This window comes from Pholcus phalangioides, unplaced genomic scaffold (assembly GCF_987345545.1).
Source record: "Pholcus phalangioides strain wild (caught in Gottingen) unplaced genomic scaffold, Ppha-v1.0 ptg000015l_1, whole genome shotgun sequence".
Taxonomy (NCBI): Eukaryota; Metazoa; Arthropoda; class Arachnida; order Araneae; family Pholcidae; genus Pholcus; species Pholcus phalangioides.
This window is the reverse complement of record NW_028301608.1, coordinates 106628953-106654787: the sequence shown is the minus strand read 5'-3', so window position 1 is coordinate 106654787 and position 25835 is coordinate 106628953. Positions and strand designations below refer to the sequence as shown.

The 25835-nt window shown below is 35.6% G+C and overlaps 1 protein-coding gene across 1 annotated transcript; it reads left to right on the top strand.

The window, feature by feature from the left end:
* Window positions 1-378: 378 nt before the first annotated feature.
* Window positions 379-9112, top strand: LOC149077305 (uncharacterized). Its single transcript, XM_089245072.1, has 7 exons — window positions 379-737; window positions 2060-2155; window positions 4088-4146; window positions 4535-4630; window positions 4904-4936; window positions 8200-8238; window positions 8897-9112. Exons 1-7 carry the CDS (start codon window positions 674-676, stop codon window positions 8984-8986), a joined length of 477 nt encoding a protein of 158 aa, XP_089101198.1. The 5' UTR covers window positions 379-673; the 3' UTR covers window positions 8987-9112.
* Window positions 9113-25835: the final 16723 nt, after the last annotated feature.

Genomic DNA, 25835 nt, shown 5'->3' with positions numbered 1-25835 from the left:
TATTCATTTTTAATAATAGGTGGCCCAATAGGGAGAAAATTTTGAAGCAAATGAATCAAGGTCCAATTGTGTCTGACACACGTGCTGTAATGTAGATTAGAGAAGGGAATGACTATAGGATAAAAAATAAAAGCCTATTTCGCCCCTACATTCATAACTTGACTTGTAATTATCGCCGTTCATTGTGTTAGAATTACTCTTGCATTATAATGAACATTTCGCGTATTTTAACACGATTTCATCATTTTCTCCACGTGGAGCTGCAGAGTCGCAGGAAAACGTTCGAGGTGTTTGCTTTTTGGGAGTCTGTTGCGTTCGTCATTTTCGTGGCTTATAAAAAAAAATGCTTTTCGCTTCACAACGGTAAAAAAATTGGTGGTCCACGTGGTGTCATAGCTCATTACTGAACATGATACATCACTAAAACAACGCCGCTGCTCGTTCGTGACTTGGACATCGTAACCGGTTCCTCTTATCTTTTACACAAAAAAAAAAGTCGATATCGTTTAATGGTGAGTTTGAAGACAAACTTAGAAGATATACAGTGTAAAATGGAATAATGACATTGCAATAACAGTTGTCAAGAAAATGCTTTGCGTCAATTGCGGCACATCTATATAAATAAATTTGGAGCATCGGGTCACTGAATCGAATAAGTACTACTCTAGGCATCATGGTGGCTGTTGTTCCTCTGGTGTATCTTGCTCAAGTGGTTTTGATTTCGACGTTTCTAAAAGGTAAGTCGAACTGTTGAAACAACGGTTAAGTTCGTTTAACGTAAATATGTAACAATTTAAATTCTCAAAAACTCAAGAAATTTAATAAGATTAATAATTATATAATAGTTAATAATTAAATATTAAAACAAAACAGTGAATGACTTATTTAAAAGGTATTTAACTAATTTCATTGTAATTCAATGTATAGTTTGGTATATAAAAAATGTATCGATGACATCAAAAATCTTACGAAATTTTTTTAATTATTATAATGACAATTTCAATTATACATTCTTAATTTTTTTTATTTTTTTGTTAGCAGAGTACCATAATTTATGCATTTTTTTGTGTTTTCGAATTCTTGAATGTATAAGCCTTTTTATAAATTTTACGGAAAATCTGTTACAAGCAGTAATTCCTTCATCATTACATTCATAGATTCTAGCTCTTCGAAAGACATGAGCCTGCAAGTAATAGGGAAATTAAGCACTATAAAAGAATTTCAAACAGAGAACAAGTAAATTTATTACCCATAACCATTAGGGGACGTTCAAGTATTACGTAAGCAAATTTTTAGCCATTTTTGACCCCTTCCCCCCCTTGTCAGAAAAATTTCGTCATCAGCTCTGCCCCTCTGAATCCTAAATCATATTTTCATAAAGGGTGGTTGATGACGTAAGCATTATCCAAACCCCCCTCCCCCCCTTGTCATCAAAAGTCAGCAAATCGGACCCCCCCTCCCCCATCGATGATGACGTAATACTTGAACGGCACTTAGAAACCCATAAGTCAGTTACAGTATAGTAAATTTTAACCAATGAATTGATAAGCATATTTTGAAGCGAAAATTTCGCTCTGGTTACGTACCCTTATATGGAATTTGTAAAAAGAGAAATAATCCTGATGGGCGACCTGGAGAATAAATCGCGTCTTTCGGATGTAGGAAATGTTTCATATGCAAAAGTCAGTAGTAATGAGGTGTCAAAATATTTGTATGACTCATTTTTTTTAGGAATTGAAAAATTCAATTTTTATCATCATTTTGATTTTTCTGAATAATCAGTCAACATGTTGTAATTTGTTTTCCCATCTCGCAACCCCCCTCCAAAAAATGCTCTCCCGCAGCCCCCGGTTGGGAACCACTGTTGCACATTATGCCAATCTGCATTCTAATGAATGTAACTGGTATGCCTCTAGAATCAATGGTTCGCCAGCAAAAATGCGTCTGAAAGACTTTACGTAGCACCTTATATATTAAATGACGCAAACATTTTATGATTCATGTTACATGAGAATATTTAGTTCTAACTATATATATTATATATATATATTTTTGACAGGTATTTCGGCAGATCATACTGAAGAATGTGAAGGATATCACTTGCCCACACTCAATAACACCCAGTTCTTCAATATCGTCAAATGTGTTGCCAAATGTAAGTTTCGTTTCGCTGTATTTTCGATTCCGTCATGATGAGATAAATGCGGGACATGATAATGATATCTGTTTTTCATTATCACTTCATAAATAATTGATGAAAATGCAGAATTGATGAGAATTTGAAATTAATTGAAGATGTACCTAATTTCAGAATAACGTTTTCCATTAATTAAAATATATAGAAGATAATTGATAAAAAAATTGTTTTCATTACTTCCATTAATTAGTTTCATTAGTTAAATAACAAAAGAAAAAGAATTTCTCAGAGAAATGGTTCTAGAATTTATCAGGAAAGTTCTTCCAGAATTAGTCAGACAAATCATTCCAGAAGTTTTGAAAATATGACATACATTTTTTTGAAATATATGACATCCATATTTTTATGGGCATCTTTTTATCAGCCACCTCGTTGGGCATTTTGCCTGTTGTGGCGTTGTATTTGTATAAGTAATGAAAAATTCAGAATAAATGAAAAACATTTCTCATTTATTCTGGAAGTACCTCTTTTGATAATGAATATTTTCAATAATCATGGAAATGCTTTTTCATTAATTATGAATTTTCATGAATTGTGAAAAAAAATATTTATTTCAATTTTGAAATTATTGCTCTCATTAATACTAAAATTATTTCTCGATGGAAAAATATTTCCATAATGAAAGAAAAATATTTTCAGAAACAATTAAACAAATTCGTGATTGTATATTTCCTCCTTTAAAATTGGCTCCACTAAATTAAATAAATTCTGAATGTGATCAAATGTGTGTGTATGAAAAATATGTCCAAAAAATTCTAACAAAGAAGTATTTTCAGAATTAATAAATATTCATATTTAATGAAGAAAATAATAGTTTCAGAATCAAAGAAAATTCATATTAAATGAAAAAAATATATATTTCAGCAATAAGGAAAATCATATCCAAAGAGAAAATAATTTCAGAATTAATGGTAGTTTTTATATTTACTGGAAAATAAAATATCAGAATAAATAAAATTCTCCAATAATAGAAGGCCCATCTCTGGTTTGACTGAGACATGAGCCACATTGGAATCACCCTTTAAGAGGCCAGTGTGGAAAATTCAATATCACCGTGAGTTATTAGCCCTGTATTCTAGTTTCCGCCCCCGCAAGCTGCAGAAGTACTGCAAGTCTGGCTCCCGGACAGAAAAAACTTTCGCACCCCTGCCCTCAATAATTAGCGACAAGGGATAAAAAACTTCGGTCAATATCGCATTCAAAAATATGCAGTTGAATTCTGTGGTGTTTGGTCAGAACATGACAACTCCAAAATCACATTTTTGAGGTATAAGCATTTTCATTGTCATTTAAAAATCAGAAATAAATCATACACACAAATGCAAATGAAAATATCAGAAGTCAGAATGTTGTTTAGCCATATAGCACGTATTTGTGAATTTATCTCACTTCTAATTAGTTATAATTAGCAAGACCTACTACTAGATCAAAAAGACATTTTTTGGAGATATAATGTTCTGACCAAACGCCACAGAATTGTGAATGACTTCTCGAAGCGCTTATTGAAAGTGTTACACAAGGCCAGATGAAAAAAATTAATTTTTCTACTGTATTTATTTTATAAATACTACTTCTTGGGAAATTCAAGACAATTTGAATAACCGCATGTAATTCGAAAACTTTTTGCAATTGAAAGCGTATGTAAGTTTTTTTATAGTCAACGGTTGCAGAGATATCAGCTGTGCAAACCCTATGTGAAGGAAATTTTTTAAGTAGCTCTAAAATTTTTGTTTAATATTAAATCAATTTTTTTTCTTTGCAACCAATTATTTTATAATCGGATTTTTCCATGAAACGAAGCATCTTCGTTACTTGAAGACTAGGCCAAGTGTAATATTGACTCTATTTCTGATAATTTTGAAAATAATTTTGTTTTCGTACGTTTTTCAGCGGGGGATAGAAAGCTCCAGGGAAATTTCTACCAATGTGAGAACAAAGAAGCGAAGAGGGTATAATATATATTTAATCCATAATTTCTGACTATTTTTTCCATTATTTTTGTATAATTTCTAAACGAATACGTTACACTTTTTATTGTGGTAATAGAAATACAGTGTGGAGCCTCTCGATAGCGGACACAAACGGGACCGAAAATGTTTTCCTCTAACAGGCAGTGTTTCTTCAATGCGTGATAAAATACATGGAATACCATTGATGGAATTCAAAAATGTGTCTTCCGACGTAGGACGGGGACGTGTCCGTCACGAGATCGGGGGTGATTTCCACTGTATTTGTTATTACCAGCGATTCGAACAGAAATTTGCTTTCAGTTTTTCAAAAATGGTAACTTCACGCCAATAATTCCATTGTTTAGTAACAATTGTGTTTGTTTGATAGGTGCTGGAGGCACTTCGAAAATGTCAGAATGACATCGATCCTAACCAAGACGCATATTACGATAAGTTGGCTAAAAATCCGGAACTTATCAACCAGGTATAAAATATTATATTACATGAATATATTAATGACTTAATTTGATACACACTTTTGTATAATTTAATTTTTAATTAATTAATTAAGTTTTAGAAATGTCATTTCTTCTATTAGGAGCCGTATGTGTGTACTGAAAACAAATTTTATTTTTCATTCGCCCCCCCCCCCCCTGTTCTTTTGCGTCTTTCAGTTGTACAGGGGCATAGTATCGTAAAACATGGTATGATTTCTCATACATTTTGTCTCATTCTTCTGTTTAATTTCTCTTTTCAGATATTTCAATGTATTTCAGGTCAAGTCGGAAGTGTGAGTATTAAAATATATTATTTTCGAACCACGTTTACACTGCCAGCCCATAAAAAAAAAGTAGTCGTAACCCATATATTGCTGCATCTATTGCGCAAATCTCAAGTGGAAGCGTTTGGGTCATAGGTTCTAGACCAGGGTCAGAAATAACATGCAGTCTGAGTATTTTAGCATACTTAGTAACCATATTTAGTTACGAATGAAAATTTCATGTTCTTCATTCACTGAAGACGATGGTATGCTTCAACAATGTCTGCCGCTGTGAAAAATTGATTGGGAGAGTCACTCGGACAAGGGTTATCAATGAAGTTCCCCCACTCCCATCTCTGGAAACCGTTCTACAGCCTATTGAACTTATTATATAGGTGTCTCGGAAGCTATATCTGATTAGTGTACGCAAGGGGGGGGGGCGGTGTTGGGTTCTAATCCGAGATTATAGTGTTACTAGCTATAATACCCGGCGTTGCCCGGGTACAAAAATGGGAAAGAAAACATACTGCGAACTTATATAACGACAAAAATGAAAGAAAAACATTTTGCAACTTGCATAATTACAAAAATTAATAAGGGAACATGTTTCGTTCGAACTTGCACAATTGCCAAAATGGTAGAGGAATGCGGATTTGTATAATTACAAAAATGTAGGAGATAAATCTGGATGATCGATATAGATTATACCCTGTAATCTAAATAATAAGGATTTTGGCCAAATGAGCCTAGCTATAATACCCGGCGCTGCCCGGGTTTTCTTCAATGAGGCTTTTTTGAATCACGTGATATCTCCCTCTCATTTTCTTGAGGGACATACAAACCGTGTCCAAGTTAACCAATATGGCGACCAGCGCGATTCATGAAATAAACAAATCTAGATTTACACAGAAACGTAGAAATGAATATATATTTTTCTTTTTTTAAGGGGCGCTAGGTATTTCGTTACCCCCCCCCCCCTGAACTTCAAGTTATCCATCTGTCTGTTCCAGCTTCCAAAAATCCTTAGTTAAAGCTGTGGAATTTTTTCGATGCACTTTTCACGGGCTCATAACTAATTTTAAAATATCCTAACCCACATGAATTTATGCAAATAAATATCAAAAGAGACAATATGGAGACATTAATTTTCATACTTGAGAAGATATAAATGACATCAATGATATTGCTCGAATATCCAACTCAAAAGTATAGGTTTGGCTAATTACTTCATATTTAATCTCCTGGGCTTCCTATATCTCTGAGCGAACTGAATATTTCAAAAATCGAGAATTCAATACAATTTTTAATATTATTGATGGGTCGGAAAATCCCACTAATTTCCGCATTTCTACAGTAAAATCGACAATTTTAGCACTGATTTCTATGAGGATAACCCTTTTCCTGACTCTCAAAGCGATACCTGATGATGATTATGACGTCTATTCAAAAAGCCTCATTACTGAGAGTATATTGAAAATGTGGCAAACCGTTATAAAGGCATAAAACTTCTATAAATTAAAGAAGTGACAAACCGTTGTAAAGGCATATACACGTCTGAAACGGATTGCTAGGGAACCACGGTAACCAAAGTAAACGTTCGGAAAGTGATTGTTGAGGCCCAAAAACCATTGTTGCCGGACAGTTTTTTGCCCATTTGGGGCATTTGCCCTGGGCTGACGAAATTTTAAAGTAGCCTATCGTTCAAGTCGGGTCCGATTTGGTATATATGCAAAATTTGGCGACGATCGATCTAAAATTGTAGATTTGTATAGAGAACATACACACACACACACAGAAAATCAATTTTATATATATAGATTTTATAAGATAGATATATATATAAATAGACACAGAAAAAAATTTGAAAACCCAATCCTGGAAAAAGTTCTGGAAAGCCAATAGCTATATATACCAGGGTTGAACAAAACTTCAAAAATTTACTTGCCCGGTCTGGCAGCAACTTAAAAAAAAAAAAATTTCACTGGATTCAATTACTTTAAAAAATTTAAAACAAATTTATTTATCTGCATAAAATATTGAAAGTAATAAGATTTTTTTTTTGATCGAAATTTTGAAAAGCAAGACTAAAATCTAAAAGGAATGTGGTTACCGATTGAAAATATAAAATTATTCAAACCACTAATTATAATTTTCCATGCGTCGGAAAAAAAGTCACCAAGAGTTGCAGTTAAACTCACTTATATAATCATAGCCGATGTGCGGTACTGGACAGGACTTGGGCAGGCTCGGGCCTGGGATAAGATAGTCAGATCATGGGACCGAGAAACCGCGACACCTTCTTGAAAAACAATTTCAAAGAATTTCAATACAATAATTAGTCCCCTGTCGTTATAAAGAGCCTGTTCTTAATTACAGTGTTCTTCAATCTTTTTCTCGTTGCAGAAATCAAGTGAAAATTTTCGCGAACCGGCGTGAAAGGAAGAAATAATTTGCGATCCGGTAAAAAAAAAAGAAGGAAAATTTCATAAATTTCTGACATTATATTTCATATTCATCCGGCCACCACACCAGGCTGCCTTATATTAGGACGGTAAAAATGGATCAAAATACGTTGACTATATATTCGCATCACGGCTGCTAAAGAAAGAATTTCTGTCGAATTCTACGCATGCGTGTAGGAACAAACACTTGCATGATCGTTGATAAGAAAATTAAGATAACCAAAGTCGATACACCAAAGGTTTTAGTGAAATATTAATGAAAATCTAGCTAAAAATATAAGATATTGCATCACCTCATAACACAATTATGTCATGGCAATTGCGTGTTTAATTTCTGTTAATGTGAGCTACCGAATTTTAGAGTTCTCAACTTCTTTGGCCAGTCAGAGCATTATTATCACATGTTTAAATTGTTGAGTTGTTTCACAATTGCGTTTCATAAAGTTCTGTCACTCAAATGCAGAATATGGTCACAATTATTTGATAGCCAATTAAAATGGCTCCCCCACACGTCAAATATGTGCCATTCTGATAACCCTGGTTTGACTCCTCTTCCTTCGAATGACCGTGGGAATGAGTTCACAGAAACCATAGCTGATGTAGCTCACCGGAATCGTCTTGACGAAGAGGCTTATCCCTGGAAATTATGGCCCTGGAATGGCCGCGAGAGTGAGCAGCAATATCATACTAACTAACCTCAGGCTAATGTAGTTCACTGAGAGTTATCTTGGCGATAAAAACTATTCACGGTGTCAAAGGTTGACCGTATTCTGCATTTTTAACCTAAATCTTTATAGTTCTAATTTCCTGGTTTATTATAATTATTTTCAGCTCTCAAGCTTGGAATCAAGACGGATGGTGGATTTTGAGGTGAGTGTGGAATTGACCTGGATTGAATAGTTAAGAATCGGAGCATAGAAAAATGTCAAATGACGCCACAACAATGCGTATTTCATAACGGATCTTTCATAAAAGTAGCATTTTAATCATAAATAATTAATTAATCGACAGAAATGATCTTCAATATTTCATACTTTTTATTTTCAGTTAACAATCACAAATGCTAAATATCACGATAACCTTTTACGTTGAACATATTTAGAACTATCTTAAAATTCTTACGATAATTTTAAAACACAATTTTTTAAATAAAATCATTAATAATGGACTTGAAAAGAACGAAACTCTGTTGAATGTTCCACCTAGATCTGAAGCGATGATTAATTCTGAAAAACATTCGACGTGATTTGAACGAAGTTTTGGGCTTAGCCAAAACTCGGACCAATAAATACGAGTGAACTATAGTTTTAATAAATACAGTAATTCTCAACAATCACTGCTTTGTGTATCAGATTCGATAGAAATGTCTTCATGCTTGATACACTAGATGCCAACGAATTGATGTTATTTTGAAGTTGATCAACACACACACAAATTTCTATCGCATTCGTAAATGTGTGATTAAATGCATGAAGTAATTCAGATATTCGTCATTAATATGTTGTCTAATTTATTTATTGTAAATCAGGACTGTGCTCGACAACTGGCCGGGAACGTTCAAGCTTGTCTCGGAGATTTGTGGCCAACCATTGATCTGAGCAACTACAAAAATGCATAGCAAGTGTTCAACTCGCTCACATAGTTATCGATGCTTAATTGCAGGGAGGGAAAAATGAAATCAAACAATATCATAGTATGTAGTTATTTGCTTGCAATAAAGTTGACGAATATTTCTTGCATATAATTTGTAAGACTTTAATTTCTCTTTTGACCATATCGTTGTTCCATAATTTCGCTGAAATAATATAAGCGCCTACAAATTCACCAACTAAATTGATCTTCGTACTGAACTATTTCGAAGAGAAGGTGACACACACGCACACACAGGAACACGGTAACGCGATTTTTCGTACACCGTGTATTTTACGAAGTGTGCAAAACAAACTGAAATTCTACGCTTACTTCTAAAATTAAAGTCTGAAATGCAGTCAATTTCCGTTTTAACGAATACCGTTATAGCAATAAAATCTCGTTTCAACAAAAACCTTTCCCATCCCCAAGTTTGTGTAGGAACAATGTCAAAAGCTGGAGTTCTTTTATAACGAAGTGATTTCTCCGTTCTCTTGGAGTTCGTTAGGGGCCGTTCAAGTATTACGTCAGCAGAATTTTAGCCATTTTTGACCCCCCCCCCCCCCGTGAGCAAAAGTCAGGAGAACTCAGACCTCCCCTTCTTCCCCCCCACCCCCCGTCAGAAAATTTTCTTTAGCACTTCCCCCCACTTCCTAACGCATATTGGGATCAGATACGTACGCGGAAGGGGGGGGGCACGAGTCCCGCTATGCCCCCCCCCCGATGATAAAAAAGTGTTTTGATGCAAAAATATTTAAAAACAAATTAAAATTTCGGAAGAAAATACCTTTATATTATTGATTACCTTATTGATTATTGATTATTATTACCTTATATTATTGATTATAATCAATTTCTGTTAACTTCAATGCTATTTGAAAGCTAAGAACGCAAAACTTCTCTTCAAGAAATTCGTTTCTATCCCACCTTCTAAGCTTCAAATGCTAAGCTTGTGTTTATCTGATTCAGTCGGCCACCTCAAACTTAATTTTCTGAAAATGAACTAAGCGGCACAATTACATACCGCTTAATACCCGTGGCACAATTCCAGAGTATTTAAGTGGCCAGGGACACATTTTCAGATCACTCAAGTAGGCCCGTGACACATTTACAGATCACTCAAGTAGTCCCGTGACACGTTTACAGATCACTTGTGTGACCGCAGCCAGTTCCAGAACGCTTAAGCGATCTGTGACACATTTAGAGATACCTTATGTGGAATGTACCACAGCTTTGGAGCACTTAAGCGGGCCGCAGTGTATAGTATAGTTCTCGCAGTGTATAGTATAGTTCTCGCAGTGTATATTATAGTTCTACATTACTCAAGTTAGCCTCGGAACATTCCCAGATTATTTAAGTGATCAACGGCATAGTTACAGATCATTTGAGTGACATGTGAGACAGTTCTAGAGCACTTTAAGTGGCCCGGACACATTCCCAGCTCACATGAAGAATCAGTGGGTCATTTAGAGATCACTGAAGCGGTTCCATATAGAGTAGCATTTTTCACTTTCTCATAACTAACACTGATCACACCGGACCGTGAGTGTGATTCGCAGTTTCATTTTTCCATTAATTTCTTCTTTAGTTGTAAGTATGATCGCGCCTTTCACTCACGCAAAAGGGATTCACCGGGCCGCGTTCTTCCAAAGGTTGGGAACCACTGCTATAGATGACTTATCAATAGGAAGAATGTTAGTTCAGGTGCCCAGAGACTAACGAAAGGTTCTTCTCGTTTTTGGTACAAAATCGAGAAGTAATTACGAAATTACATCCCGTAAAGATGCTATTAAGAATATTTCATATTTTTATAAAGGGTGGTTGATGACTTAAGCATAGTTCAAAAGCCCCCTTATCGAAAGTTAGCAAATCGGAAACCGCCCTCCCCATCGATGCTGACGTAATACTTGAATAACGATTGCATTATCAGCGAAAACAGATATAAATTTGGCTTTTTACAGTTCTACTCTTCGTGAAATGATAAATGGAGGAAAATGTGGTCAAACTAAGCATTTTTATGCAGCTTGAAGTGAATGAACAAAAATGTTGAGTTGGCATTTTTTGTGTTACTCTACAATTTTTTTTCTCTTCATTTCTTTCTTTATTCATGATCATTTCATGGAAACGGGAAATAAATAACTTAAATATTTATCAACTTTATTTCTGGATGGAATTATTTGTGCGATGTTTCTTCTACGTAATGTTTATGTAAATAAAATTTGAATTTCTCATCTGTGTCAGTGATTAGCGGAGCCCGGATTATATGCACTAAAAATGTGGCAAAATATGCTCTAAAATATATAAATATGCATTTAAAAAAGCAAAAATAAGCACTTAAAATACAAAATGTGCACTTAAAATACAAAATGTGCACTTAAAATACCAAAATGTAACTCTTGAAATGCCAAAATATGCACTGAAATTCCCAAAATATGCATTAAACATCCTAGCATGTGCACTAGAAATCTTGAAAAAAGTCAGAAATTCCGAAATATGTACAAAAAATGAGAAACCTGCTTGTTTTTGTGCCTCGAAGTTTAAACTTCCGCCGACTGCAACTGTGGCGCCAACTTGATCCTCACGATGACCTCACGACCTAACACTGCTGAAATCTATAGTTTAAGAGTATTCTGATCAGGGTTCTCACTGAATTATGATAAATTGTAGAGCAGTTCGGCTAATTGTACGAACACGTCGAAGCAAAAAAAAAGAGGTTAGCCATATTTTCTCGCTGTTATACAGGGTGATTCAGGTGTTTTAAAAAGAATCATCCAATTTAAAAAAACCATAACTATTCAGCTTTTAATCCGTTTTGCTCGAATAATGTATAGGTAGAAAGGGGGAAATCTTGAGTTTCACGCAGTTGCCGACAGGTAGTGCTAACACGCTCTTCCTTTGGCCGCCACTTCAGTGTTTGTCAAGATGGCTTTTCCCACAGTTAGTCACGATTTGGATGACTTCATTTCTCAGCAGGACGGGGCACCACCACATTGGAACTTGGACGTTCGAGAATTTTTGAACAATCGCATTCCTAAACGATGGATCAGCCGTACGAGACCTGACGATTCAATTAAACATCACTGACTTCCAAAGATCGCCGAAACTCACAGTGTGCGATTTATTCTTGTGGGGAGTTTATAAAAGACTTCATTTATGTGAATCCTCTTCCAGCTACATTAGCCGAACTGAAGATACGCATAACAGCAGCCTTAGAAGCAGTGGATGCAAACATGCTCGCAAAAGTTTGGGACGAATTTGACTACCCTATAGATATATGCCGCGCATCCCGAATTGGGCACATTGAACACCTTTAATTTGGTTTGTAAAAAACTTTGATTAGCCATGTAATGTAAAATTAATCTTAAGTGCCTATCTTCAGTAGTTTTCGTAATATACGCTTTTCAAATCGGGTGATTCTTTTTGAAACACCCTGTATATTGGCGATGCTGGTGAACGTGAAGGTTTCACAGCTGGCTGAGATGCGAACATCAATTCCGGAGAGAAAATTTAATTACCCCTATACGGTGTCGATCAGTGCACCGAGCTCTAAGGAACGAGATTCGTATGTGTGCACAACCGGAGGACCTTGGCTTCGATTCCCCCTTAGAGGCACTTGAATTCCCTTTTCTGAATTCATCCTCGCATTAACCAGCTGTTGAAACATTCGTACAATCAGCGGAGACTGATGACATCTTCGGATTGGTTAAATACATTCGTTTTTATTGCAGCATTAATAAGTCTTTTCAAACATTTCGTCGGGATTTGGGAAAACACCGATCTAATGAATGCAACCTTTTTGAGAAAAATGGCACGATGCTGCGATTCTTTAAGTATACGCCGTGATCCTAAAGGCGTCACCGTAAGCTGCCGATATTAATGCGTGCATGTTCGCTGTTCTGAAGTGGTTCTTTGTTAGGCTATTCTTGGAAGCCGTGAGGTGACGAAAATTAGATAACCAATAACATAATGAAACAAAACATGAGTTTAGGCTCATGTTCTTATCACCGTGACGGAAGGATTTCAAGCAAATTGGCCGCCATGAATCTTCTCTTCGATTTTTTATCCGGAAATCCTTCCATCACGATGCTAACTAATGATGGCCGTGGAAGCCTGATATACCTGAATGTTGTCTTCCAACCCGTCGAGCCCCGATATAACGGAGTCGCACGAGAACGTGAAAAACATTCGTAATATCCGAAATTCGTTATATCCGATACATGATAGATAAAATCAAATCTCGATAATTCAAATCTATTCGTGGCCGACAGAAAAACTTCGATTTAACGTTAGTTCGACTTATCGGAAATTTCAATTTCAGAGTAAAGAAAGATTTTATATCAAAATATATATATATATATATCGAATCAGTAAAACGTGCCAAACTACTGAGGATGAAGAAACTCTAAAAAAAGACGAGTTATTCTAATTTAATCATATTTAATTACTGAATGAGAATATTTAGAAATAAACAAGAGATGCACACTGTACAGTATTTTGGAAACGGACGCAGACATGATATACCCTAACTATATAAATAAATAAGCAGGTACTTCCTGCTGGTTATAGGGGCCGAGAATATATTTTTTGCCAGAAAGACCTATGATAATGTAAAGACGGCCATTCACTCTCTCCTATCCTATAGCTGGGCCTATAGGATTTTACATTTTTGATGGGCCACCCTGTTGATGTCTCAAACTCGTGATGTACGCAAAAAAACAAAACACCATACAAAATTAGATTCATCCTTGGCTGAAAGTCATTTTAGCATGCAGTGTAAACACAAATCAATCAAATTTTTTTTTCTTATTAGTCAGTTTTGGCTCGGGTATGAATAGGTTAAAGGTATTGTATTTCGATATTTCATTTCGTTTGCAAAATATTAAAAAATATTTTATTTGTTTATTCTTTTGGGGGAGCGTGAAGGCCCCTCACGCCCTTTCCTACGTACGTCTCTGAAAAAAATACATCAGCAATTCATATATGGGGCCTTTGAAAAACACTTAGAACTTTTGAAATAATCAAATACTGTGCTATGCTTCAATTCTACTGTTATAATATTGAAATGAAATATTTAAAATATAAATAATCAAATCCCAAACATTAAATTACTTTTAAGACTAATTAGGGAGCCCCAGGAAAGATTTTCGTCGAGCGTCTCTATAGTGAATTTACAGTGTGAAAAGGGACAAAAATGATAACAATAGTCTCGGATCTACAGGCTGGAGCCCTATCAGCCCAACCCTATAACACGTAAACCACCGTCAACAACGTTAGCTCCAAGTTTAAACATAGATTTATGATTAAATTCTGTTGAAAAATATGCATAAAGAATACAGAAGTGGAAGAATTATATCAAATGGCTTATTTTATGAATTAATTCGAATTCATAAGCGAATGTAAATTAAATGTTAAGCTCTGATCACTGAATTTGCATCTTCCTTTGACAGGCATTGCGGCGGACCACACTCAAGAATGTGAAGGATATCACTTGCCCACGCTTTCCACCGAGCAATACTTCGGAATTGTTCGATGCGTTATCGAATGTAAGTTTCATTTTGGTTTGTGAGTTTTCTTCGACTTGTTAAAATGTAACTTATATGCATAAAAATTTTATAAATGCAAAAGAAAGATTAAGAAATTATTTACATGCTAAGTGAGGCGTACCTAATGTTTACTGCTGTATTTGTTAGATTCAAATGTCCCGAGAAAAGGAGGAATGGTACGGACGGATTCACTTAATGACGAACATGACGTAACGGAACTTTTCCACATTTCAAATGGCCATGTTTACCCTATAAAAATTTGGTAAAAGTTCTTTTATAAAGCTTGAAATGTAGCCAATAAGCGTAGCGGTTGCATTTGAACGAATGTAACCAATAGCCTTATCGGTGTTTTTTCAAGTTTTGTAAAAGAATTAAACAATTTTGTTCGTGAATCTGATATCTTCGAAAGGGTACGCCGATCACTTGCTAGACGCTACCAGACCCAGTATCGATGTTGGTGATGGCACATTTGAGTGATTATTAATGTAAATAAGAAGCTTTTTTTTAATCTCCTCAGCATTTCGTGGGTTTTCCACCAACACTTTTCATTTCCGACTCCACATTGCTGTACAACAACTGCTTCTTTATGTGCATTTTACCTTCCCTTAAATGAGTTGACGGACAACTTGTATAGACATGGGGCATATTGGAGAATTTTTTATGAGCATATTTTTATTTTGTGCCTATTTCGGTATTTTTAATGCATATTTTAACAATTTTTGTGAACTTTTTCATTTTTTGGCATTTTGAAATGCATATTTTCATGCATTTTCACGTATATTTTTCATTTTTATAGTCCCATACTTGAGCATTATTAGATAGATTCGTTTCCATTTTTCGCACATATTTTTGATTTCATCTCCACTAAATACATTTCACAATCATTTGATTTCGACAAAACTAAATTTAGTTGGTCGTCGTGTTCCAGTTACAGACAGACATTGTGTTGTTGAATCGTGTTTAGTCAGTCACTTCAAGACGCACACAAGCATGACCTCGATATTCAAGGTGGAAGTTTTGGGAACCTCCTCAAGTGAAAATATTGCCCTGCAAAGGTTTTTCATGCTTTTAAATGCAGCTCTTTATCTACCCTGTCTGTGACGTTATAATTTTCTCGTTCCACTCGTAAAAACGTTGGTTGAAAGCTGGGCCGGTCCTAGAAATTCTGCCACTTGACGCCAGGGTCGCAACTAGATGCTTGTCACCCGGGGCAAGCGCGCATTTTGACGTCCCAGGCCCGAGGGGGAGAGTGTTTCTCTCTAGAGTTTCTTTCGTTGGAAACTGCATTCTCCGCTTTCTTCAGCTGTCTGTCACATTGTAGAGTGCGAGCCATTGTTATGGTCACTGGTAAATACTTTATCAGTTAGTTTGTCGTTGCTTTCAAGATTTTCTTAATGCGTGCTTTTTTGAACCCAAAATGCGAAATTTCACCGCCATATTTTGTCTTCACAGAGACCAGTAATTGGCTTTTTGGCGCCCGATTGGTGCAGTGATAAGATGCTCGTTTTCCACTATCAAGGTTACCGTCAAGGTCTATGGGTTCAAATCCTAGCATAGAACATCAGAAACAAGTCCTTTACCTAAGCCTGGGGCAACGACCGATAGATGGCGTCTTCATTTCCCCCCTAACTTGACTGGTTGGAAATTGGCGCATGGCGGTATATGGCCGGTGTTGATATGCGGTAATTAGTATTGAGTCAATCATTCTGAAAAGCGCGAAAACGTGATTTTCGTTAAACTGTAAGACACAAAACCGTTTCCCTTATAAAACGGAATTTATTATAAAAATGATGCTCATAAAGATAATAACCGCCATCTCAGCTGCTGAAGAAATAGAGAAGCTCAAGCATATGAATCGGTTGAGAGAACAAGTCCACTGTCTAGGCCAGCGGTTCTCAACTTTTTCTAACCCGCGGAGCCCTTTTCAGTGAAAAATGTCTATGGCGGAGCCCTGTTTAACTCTGAAGCCCTTCTTAGTACATAATTTATACGTCGGTACCCTTTTTTAGGCGTCTTTTTTTTTTTTTTTTTTGTTTAACAAATGTATTGATTTATTTTATTATTCTCGAGTGGCCGCGGAGCCCCTGGGGAGTGCACACAGAGCCCCAAGGGTTCCGCGGAGTACCGGTTGAGAACTGCTGGTCTATGCTAAGGAAACTCTTGAACCCCAAGTCTGTGCTGTCACATTAAAGTCGAGAGTAAGTTCAGTATTGGTGATTTCCGTTTCCGGAAATATTTCAGGGAAAATTATCATCCATTTTTGACTGCAATTCTGAGCCCTTTTACGATCACGTACGAAATCTCTCGTCCAAACGCAAATGCAACAAATTCATTCCAGATCTCTTTGATTTTTTTCTTCAATCTCTTATCAATTCACCGCGAAACTTTATTGTTTTCTCCTTCTATTTTTAACATGCGAACAAGAAAACAAAAAAAAACAGTTTTCTGAAAGTGTTCGCCGATACTTCAAATGCAGATCGTCCAAATTTGTTGTCGAAAGTCTGTACGTGAAGTAGTTAACTTCGTTATTGAATAATGGTCCTCATGCCGTGTTACAGGTAATCGATGTGACTGATAATTGTGAAAAGGAAATACGTGCTGGGACAGACCCAAAAGACCCGGAATATTTCAATAAGGTAACATAAGGCTATTTAATCTATCGATGAAATAATCTATGATGTATGATTTATCGGATAATCACTTTCTGTATGGTATGTGCCAGATGTCTGAAAAGACTTTAATCGCCATTTTTCTCTCTGCTTTAGGTTTACGAATGTGTTGTCGAAAGAGTAGGAAGTGTAAGTTGATTTTAGAACGTACTTTTTTCTTTGTCATACCTTTTCAGCAATTTGTCATACCTTATATTACATACCTTATGTCTATATAGTCGAACAATTTTGTGAATTCGTTTACATAATTTGATCGAATATTTATACTTTTTCGATTTTCTGCATCTTAATATAAGATTCGAATATGTTCTCATTGTTCCAAAAAATGATATTTTGTAATAACCCTCTATTTGGCACGTAATGTTGCTCTCAAGCACAACGTGTTTTTTTAAAAAATATTTTGCACGTAAACGCATTTTATATTTTGAGCCCGTATTAATGCTTTCAAGCAACTCCTAAACTCAAGCAACTCGATTTTTGCTTGTGAAATGTTCATGAAGTTTCTATAATTACCAGTAGAACAGCTCAAAGGTGCACATGACTATTTCTTGACAAGCCAAGCAAGAACGATTTTCAACCCTTGCATTTTGGGGGAAATACCATGTGTGGAAGGGATATATATATATATACAGTATATGTGCTGTGCATGCTTCAACATTGATAGAAAAGAAAGTTGAAAAAAAATAAATAACATTTTTCAACCATTCAAATTCATGTAAATCATGAATACAGTGTGTTCCCTTGAAGTGTAACCAGGGCCGTCTTAAGAGTATCGTGGGTCCCCGAGCCAAGTGATTTTTCTGAGGCCCCACCTGGTTAATTCTAGAAAATTTCAACCAGATATAATTTTTGTGGGGCTCCTCTTCTCTTGAGGCCCCCGGGCCGTGCCCATGCGTTAAGACGGCACTAAGTGTAACATTCCATATTTTTTAAATTAAACGGTAAATGTAGTAGTGTTGTATAAAGTTTAGTTCTCTCTCTCGAATACCCAATACTGTCCCTTGGAAGTAATCGACAATTATGGCACCCAGCCTAGCATTATTAATTCGGCTTCATTCTATTTTTATGCGAACCGTCTTTAATATAATAACTGAGCTTTCATCCGTTTCTGATACTCACGAGAATGCCACTAGGATAAGGGTAGTTGGAGATATCTTGGCATTTTCGATTTGGCACAAAAGTGCCAAAAACCCCAATTTTTTTTTTTTTTTGCGATATACTAATTATCTGAAATATAATTTGTTTTTGCAGCTCTCAAGCCGAGAAGCAAGACAGACAGTGAATTTTGAAGTGAGTGTAAAAACTAGAATGCTAAATAAGTTAATAATTGTAGGTATCCTTGAGGTTCATGTTGTATAACAAGTCATTGAACTTCTCTAGCAAGAGATATCTTAACATATGCGTTTTTAAACAATAATCATCTCGGACAATTACATTCCCACAGTTATTTTTAGTTGATGTTTTTTTATTACGAATATCTTCAACGAGAAATATTTTTACAGGTCAAAATTTGCTCTTTGATTCTTATTCATAATTTATGAAAATTTTCAATTACCAATTCGAAAAAAAAGAGGATGAATCTTAATGATCTGTCTAGGTCAGTGGTTCTTAACCGTTGGTTCGGGAGAGCATTTTCGGGGGCATTTTACGCGGAAAAAATTACACGTTGACTGATTATTCAGAAAAATTGACATTATGATAAAAGTTGAATTAATTACTATATTAGTTACATTAATTGAATGTAACCATAGCCGAAAACGGCATTCCATTAATAAGTAAAAGAGTTTATAGAAATTAATTACAGAAAAACTAAATCTTCGAACAGACGAAACGCATTATTCAGGAGGATGCGGGGTGGTAAGTCGCATTGCATTGGGGGAGCGAGATGGAAAAAATGTTAAGAATCACTGGTCTAGATCAGTGGTGCGCAAACCGTAGGTCGCGACCCCACCCCCTCCCATGTAGAATGGTAAGTAATACGGGGGGAAATGTGTCTACTTAATGGTCTATTTCAAGTGTAGAATCATTTCGAAATCGGATGATTCTTTCTTAATCACCCTGTATACGAAATTCAAGGACCATACACCTCCCTACACTTCCAAGTAAATATTTATATGGTATTATTTAAGAAGAAACTGAATATCTTTGCAAGTCGATATCGCCTAGTTAAAATCGGAATAAGTGGCGAAAAAAATCGGCATATCCCGGAAAACCGGGACATATGGTCAGATTATGTAAGATGTATAAAATTGCCTTTCTGTGTGACCGTGGGTGTATGAGTTCAATAAATATCTAAAATTTTTAAACATATCTGGGCCAAATATTGTATATTTGTTTATATTGAATTTTGTATATTTGGTGTGCATATACACCAAACAGCACCCGATACGAGCAATAGATGCTTTGAAAGTTTGCAGAGTTGAACACAAATGTCTGAGATGGTCAAAAAACTCTCTGGTAATGATGATCCTTCGACTTCAACAATATCTTTTGGAAATTTTACTTTCATTTCTATGGTTCCCCTAAACACTGATTTTCTCAGTGTGTTTATCAATTTATGATGGTTCATCATTTCCTCAACACTCGAGCCAAGGGGCAGCTCTTGGGCAGCGAGACCCGTACGGTTGCTCGAGACACCGTTCTGATGTGGGTGCCAAGTCCGAGTTGAAAGGGCGAAAAAATTCTTTGTCGACCACAAAAAACGTGGGCCGGGGGATTTCAGGAATAGGTTCCCTGGGGGGGGGGTAAAGATTTTTTCTCGAGCCGTCCCAGGTTCGGGCTTTCAGCTAGTAGGTCAAGATCGATTCAAAATCAGACTTGTTAAGCTAGAAATTTGTTTAATGAATATGTTACGGTAAATGTGATAAAACCGGCTGTTAACCTAATAACCGGTTATTATGTTATTTAGCAAGTTATGCATAATCGCCGAGCATTTTGGTAAGTTTGATAAATGTCCCTAAATTAATTACTTCTACTAGTGATTATGCATAGCACTTCAAGCATCGTTAGTAAATTTAATAAGTAGTAAAAAAATTATCACTTTAAGGGATTATGCATGATGCCCAAGCACCACATCGTGGGTAAATATGGTAAATCGTACTATATGATATACTTTATATGATAATCCATGCATGTATTGTATCATTACATCGGGGTACAATCGCTAAATTTGTTATCAATATATCGAGTTCCAACTATGGATATTCATCACACATACTCTAGACTCGTTTTTTTTTTTCATATTTATCAAATTCACCAATTACATCGCCGTATTATGTACACGTTAAAAATGTGCAATCATTATACTTCACTTCTGAAATACAGATGGTAGCACTGAAAAATCAGACACAACACTAGATACGCGCTCACTTCCGGCACAACTCACTAGGTAGTAAATTGTCTGTGGTGATAGACCTGAGTTGTGCTCGGTTTGAAACAAAATCAATTATGCGTATCACAGAGGTAAAAGCGATAAATTTCAAGTATTTATCAATTTTACCAACGAGACACTTGGTTATTAGGCATAATTATCGGTTAAAGTGATGTTTTCAGCATTTATCAAATTCACCAACGACGCTTGTGTATTATGCATAATCTCTGGTATCAGTGATAAGTTAATCGAACTTACTAAGATGATTGATAAGTATGCATAATAACCGATTTATCACACACATTTACCCTAACAAATATACCAATGTTCACTACAATGATTATTTCCTATCTTATCTATATATTTCCTATGTTCTCATATTTATACTTGATAACAATGTATTTGTAGAAACGTAACGATATTATCTGCGATGAAATGTCTTTTCTTTTTCCTATTATATAGGACTATGTACGAGGTGTAGACGCTGACGTTCAAGAATGTCTTGGAGATTTGTGGCCAACCATTGATCTGAGCAAATACAAAGATGTATAACGAATGATCTACCCACTAACAAAGCATACTACAGTGTAACACTTCACTTGGATCTGTAACGGCAAAATATGATTTTTTTAATAGCAAAATATACGTATTTTCAATAAAGTTCACCAATTATTCTTGCTCACAAATGAAACGTTTTTGATAAACATTTCAATTTCTTGAATTTTTGATCATTACTTTCATTGCTGCATGTTTTTTGCTGAAAAATACGATTGTTTTTACGAGTAGATATGTTTATGTACTTTTATTCGGCAACATTTGTTTTTTCTGCACATATGTGTGTGTAGATAGATAGATAGAACCACTCACAACCCCGGACTGTTGCAAAGCACCTTACTTCCGTTACCTCAAAAGAGGCAGAGTTGTGTCGGAAAAGTTAGCAAAGATTTATACCGGTGGCTACCCTTGCCCCGTGCTCGCAAGTTTCGAATTACTCGCGTCGTTCTCCCCATGAAGACAGCCATGAACTCGATGCAATGTACAAGCCACTTTACAAAAATGGGTGACTGAATCCAATGACCAGGGAGAAAAATCGCCCAGTCTCACATAAGGGCCGGAGACCACAGCCTGGGATTTCGAAAGAAGTGTGGAAAAGGCTTGTGGGCAAGAAAGAAGAAAAAGAAGCTGGCACGTTGAAGTGGGAGAGATTTGACAATGGTCTACAATGTATACAAATTACATATATACAGCGCTTCGACTGTGACGGGAAACGAAGAAACAAAGCCTCCGTCCACAGTGCTCGGCAGTTTTGTTTCCTTTTACAGATTATGCAATATACATACACAGAAAACACACAGAGCCTCCACTGCGACGGGAACAATCAAACAGAGCCTCACATATTTACATGATATATTTATAAAATATACGCTATTTACATAATATAAATTTTTCCCCCATATAATTGCAGATACACATAAACATTACTATGTACAGTACTCACAACTTTTAACAGAACGATGGCGATATCTTGGGTTTTAAAAGTTGTAGAATGAAGCGGTTTCCACCAAAAATTATGGTTTGTCATTTTCTACCCGAATATGTGTAATTCGTTTTCATGAGGGGGTCACCTACATATTTATTATTGTTCAAACTTCAAAATTTTCACCCTTACTTTTTTCCCTCTTATCTGATTTTGTCGCATTGCACTTATCCTAAAAATAAAATTTCATCGCCGTAAGTATAAAAATGAGAGAAATATGAGTGAAAATGTGTTTGGGGCCGCTCTCAACATTGAGAAACTGAATTTCTCAAGGTTGATTGCAGGGGAAAAAACACACCAAACAAGTTTCGAACGATAAATACTCCATATCCTACGCGAGTGCTTGGATTTAGCGCTGCTAAAAAATAGTTTTTATTTTATGGAGGTGAAAAACAAACTTTTTTTTCATTATTCTTCATTTTAGTGACTTTATATCCGTGACTGAACGAATATTCATACCATAATTATTTCAAACGATGTGTCACAAAGCAATTGTTTGTGACGACAATTTCATCAATTCAGAAAAAATATAAGAATTTTCCGTTGAACATTGCACTATTTTATACTATAATTTTGCTTCATTTTGCAATTCCTCAATTTTTAATAATGCTAAAAAAAATACGGATGAAACGAAATGCCGTAGTTTTAGCAGAGACGACTCCACCGATAGCCACTATCCTAAACTTGGCGCACCCTAAGATGATTTACACTATTGGGAGAACCGTTATTTATTGATTATTATCTCCATAAATATTAATATCAATCTAATTGTATGATATTAATTTGTGAATTCTTTGCACGTTATTATATTTACCATTTCAGCTCATGAATATTATCTAAGGAATGAAACGAATTTCTGAAATAGTTGAAAATTTCAAAATTTCGTTGTTTATTTGTTTACTCGAATACTTAAAAAGAAAAAAAAATGTTTGAAAAACTTGATGGAGATGACTTATTTATCGCATCACCGTATACTTAAAACAATAATTGCCTATTTCAGTAAAGTTATGAGCTTCATATTTAAACATTTTCGTATAATTTGTCATGAGAAATTTTTCAATGAGTTTCAAATTTATATCTAGTATATGGTCCCTATAAGTCGTCATTTTCATATAATCGCTCATATCTCGCGAAATAGAGGTCAGATTGGAATGAAAATTAAATTTGTTGGGTTTTCGACTATGCCGATTCGAATGAAGTAAAAATTAATGGATGCTTCTATTCACAAATTTTTAAAATATGTTGTAATGATTCATAACTCATATTTAAAAAAAAAGCCAAATTCAAAATGAGTAACAAAATTATGTTTGACCCGTTAGAATCTATCATGTAAAATAAAAATTAATGAGATACTTATATTATTACAGCAATTATGCTCAAAAACAAGATGTTTCTGTTTAACATTACATCCCTCGTTTTTCAATAATTTATATTTCGCTAACTGTTAGTTCAAAATTGATGAAATTTGGTATTTCGGCATTTCTTGAGATTCTAAATCCAAATATGGAATAAAAAAAATTGGGTTACCATTGAACTTTTAAAAGTTGGATCCAGTTTTAACATCTAGATGACCCCTTAAGAAAAAATGAACTTGATACACTTATGGAAGGTCTTAAACGAAGAAGAATGCTACCTTTCTTTCTTTTCTTTTTACAATAAATATAACCCAAGATATCGCCATCGTTCGGTTAAAAGTTGTGGGTACTGCACATCACATATATTCTAAACAAATGCCATAATGAGCTCATACAAATATCCAAGGTTACAAACCACCAGCATACTATTATAGTGTATATACAAAAACATTCATAAATTATACAAGGTGTATTACTTAAATATTATGGTTTAGGAGATTAAGTGCGCCCCTCTATATTGAATATATCTGCATCTGTTTCAGATTCTACTTCCGAATCACTAGTGGATTGTTCACTGCTCCCAGTTATTATCAAAATAGTTTCTTTATTATTCATCAAATAGCCCAAGACTTGTAGTTTCCTCGTTGCAGATCTTTGTAAAATAATTTTCCGTTTCCACAAGATGTCTCGTCCGTTCGGTGGCGCCTCTAAATGGTATCCCTTTGTGTACTCACACTGTGTCACATAGTATATCACGCTTCCCGGATGGCCGCATCTACACGTGCTGGTCTGGCTGATTTTGAACCTTTGCATGTATTCACCAAATGACAGTGCCGTCTTAACGCATGGGCCCACCCGGGCACGGCCAGGGGGCCTCAAGAGAAGAGGGGCCTCACAAAAATGAAATCCAGTTGAAATTTTCTAGGATTTACCAGGTAGGGCCTCCGAAAAACCACTTGGCCCGGGGGCCCATGATACTCTTAAGACGGCCCTACCAAATGGACCGTGTTCTGTGAGGAACATTACTATTTCTCTCGACATGACTTCTTTCATTTTACCCAATTTTGGTATTACGTCGAAGACTTTTCTTCCAGTTGTGCATGTTGCCATTTCTCTGACGCTTCTTGTGAGAGCAGATTTTTAATGTAAGATGCCGGTAATTTCATTAGAGGGTTTTCAAGTTGATGTTTTGTAGCCATTATTTATCCGCCATTCCATTATTTGGCGGAATTTATCCGCCATTCTATTATTTGGCGGAATTTATCCGCCATTCTATTCCCCTCAATGCCTACATGAGCCTTCACCCATCGTATTGTAATCCTCCTGTTGTCCATTAGTGTTTTTCTAATGCCATGCACTAGGCTATGAGGGGATTCTACGTCTCGTATTGCCTGTATACAGGACATGCTGTCTGTCTTTATAGTTCATTTGGAATATGGACGAGGTGCAGTCTCCTAGAAATATCTTCTGTAGTAAGAAATAGCAGTTGAAGAACAAAAATAAGTATTTGCATTTGTCTTTGAAGGAGAAGTTCCATTACATTTTTGAACCACTTACCTTACATCTGTCAGTCCATTCGCAATTTTCATTCATTGCAATAAAAAAAAATATCAAAATTTTGGACATATGTATATTCGCGTCACGATTAATGTATATTTAAATAAATATTTTGGACAAGAGATTTTTAACGTTCCGGAGGTGACTGATTTGACATAATATCTTAGAATAGGACCAGGAAGTATTTTGTCAGCAATTTCCACTGAGTGAATGAACTCAAAACTGATCAAGTATGGCTGTTCAAACACAGATACAAGTTATCGATTTGGCTATAACTTTGAGGGAACGCTTAGACACTCTTATACCGCATAATTGCATGTAACAAAGCTCCTTATAACTGCTACAGCAGTATTTGAGTATTTTAACTAGTAAAAATTCGATCGAAAATACGGTGAGTTTTTGTTGGTCGATCCTCGTTGCAGCGATGTTCTTTTTATTGGTGATCCGAAAGGTAAATTAGATTTTCAGTTTGGAAGGTGTCACGTACAAGGTGTCACAAAAAACATTGGATTTAATATAAAAAAATGAATAAATGTAACTCATAGACCAATGTAGAGACGATATAGGGTTTAAAATTGCCGATACTTTGCCAATATAAAAGACCCTAGCAGCCGCAAAAATCAATGAATTTGGATGAAATTCGAGATATCGACGTTTCAGAGTATGCGCTCGAGAATGAAAAGAAAAGCAAAAACCTAGCTCTAGCGGTTACGGTTGCAGCAACAAAATTTGAAAAAAAAATTCAAATGACAACATTTATTTTTATGCATTGCGAAGTGATCGGAGCAGTGAAAAACCACGAATGGA

Bases quoted from the DNA above. Each gene is read 5' to 3' on its own strand.
- LOC149077305 (XM_089245072.1), top strand. From the start codon at position 674: ATGGTGGCTGTTGTTCCTCTGGTGTATCTTGCTCAAGTGGTTTTGATT. The intron at 738-2,059 runs GTAAGTCGAACT...TATTTTTGACAG, and splicing joins GATTTCGACGTTTCTAAAAG to GTATTTCGGCAGATCATACT. The intron at 4,147-4,534 runs GTATAATATATA...TTTGTTTGATAG, and splicing joins AGAACAAAGAAGCGAAGAGG to GTGCTGGAGGCACTTCGAAA.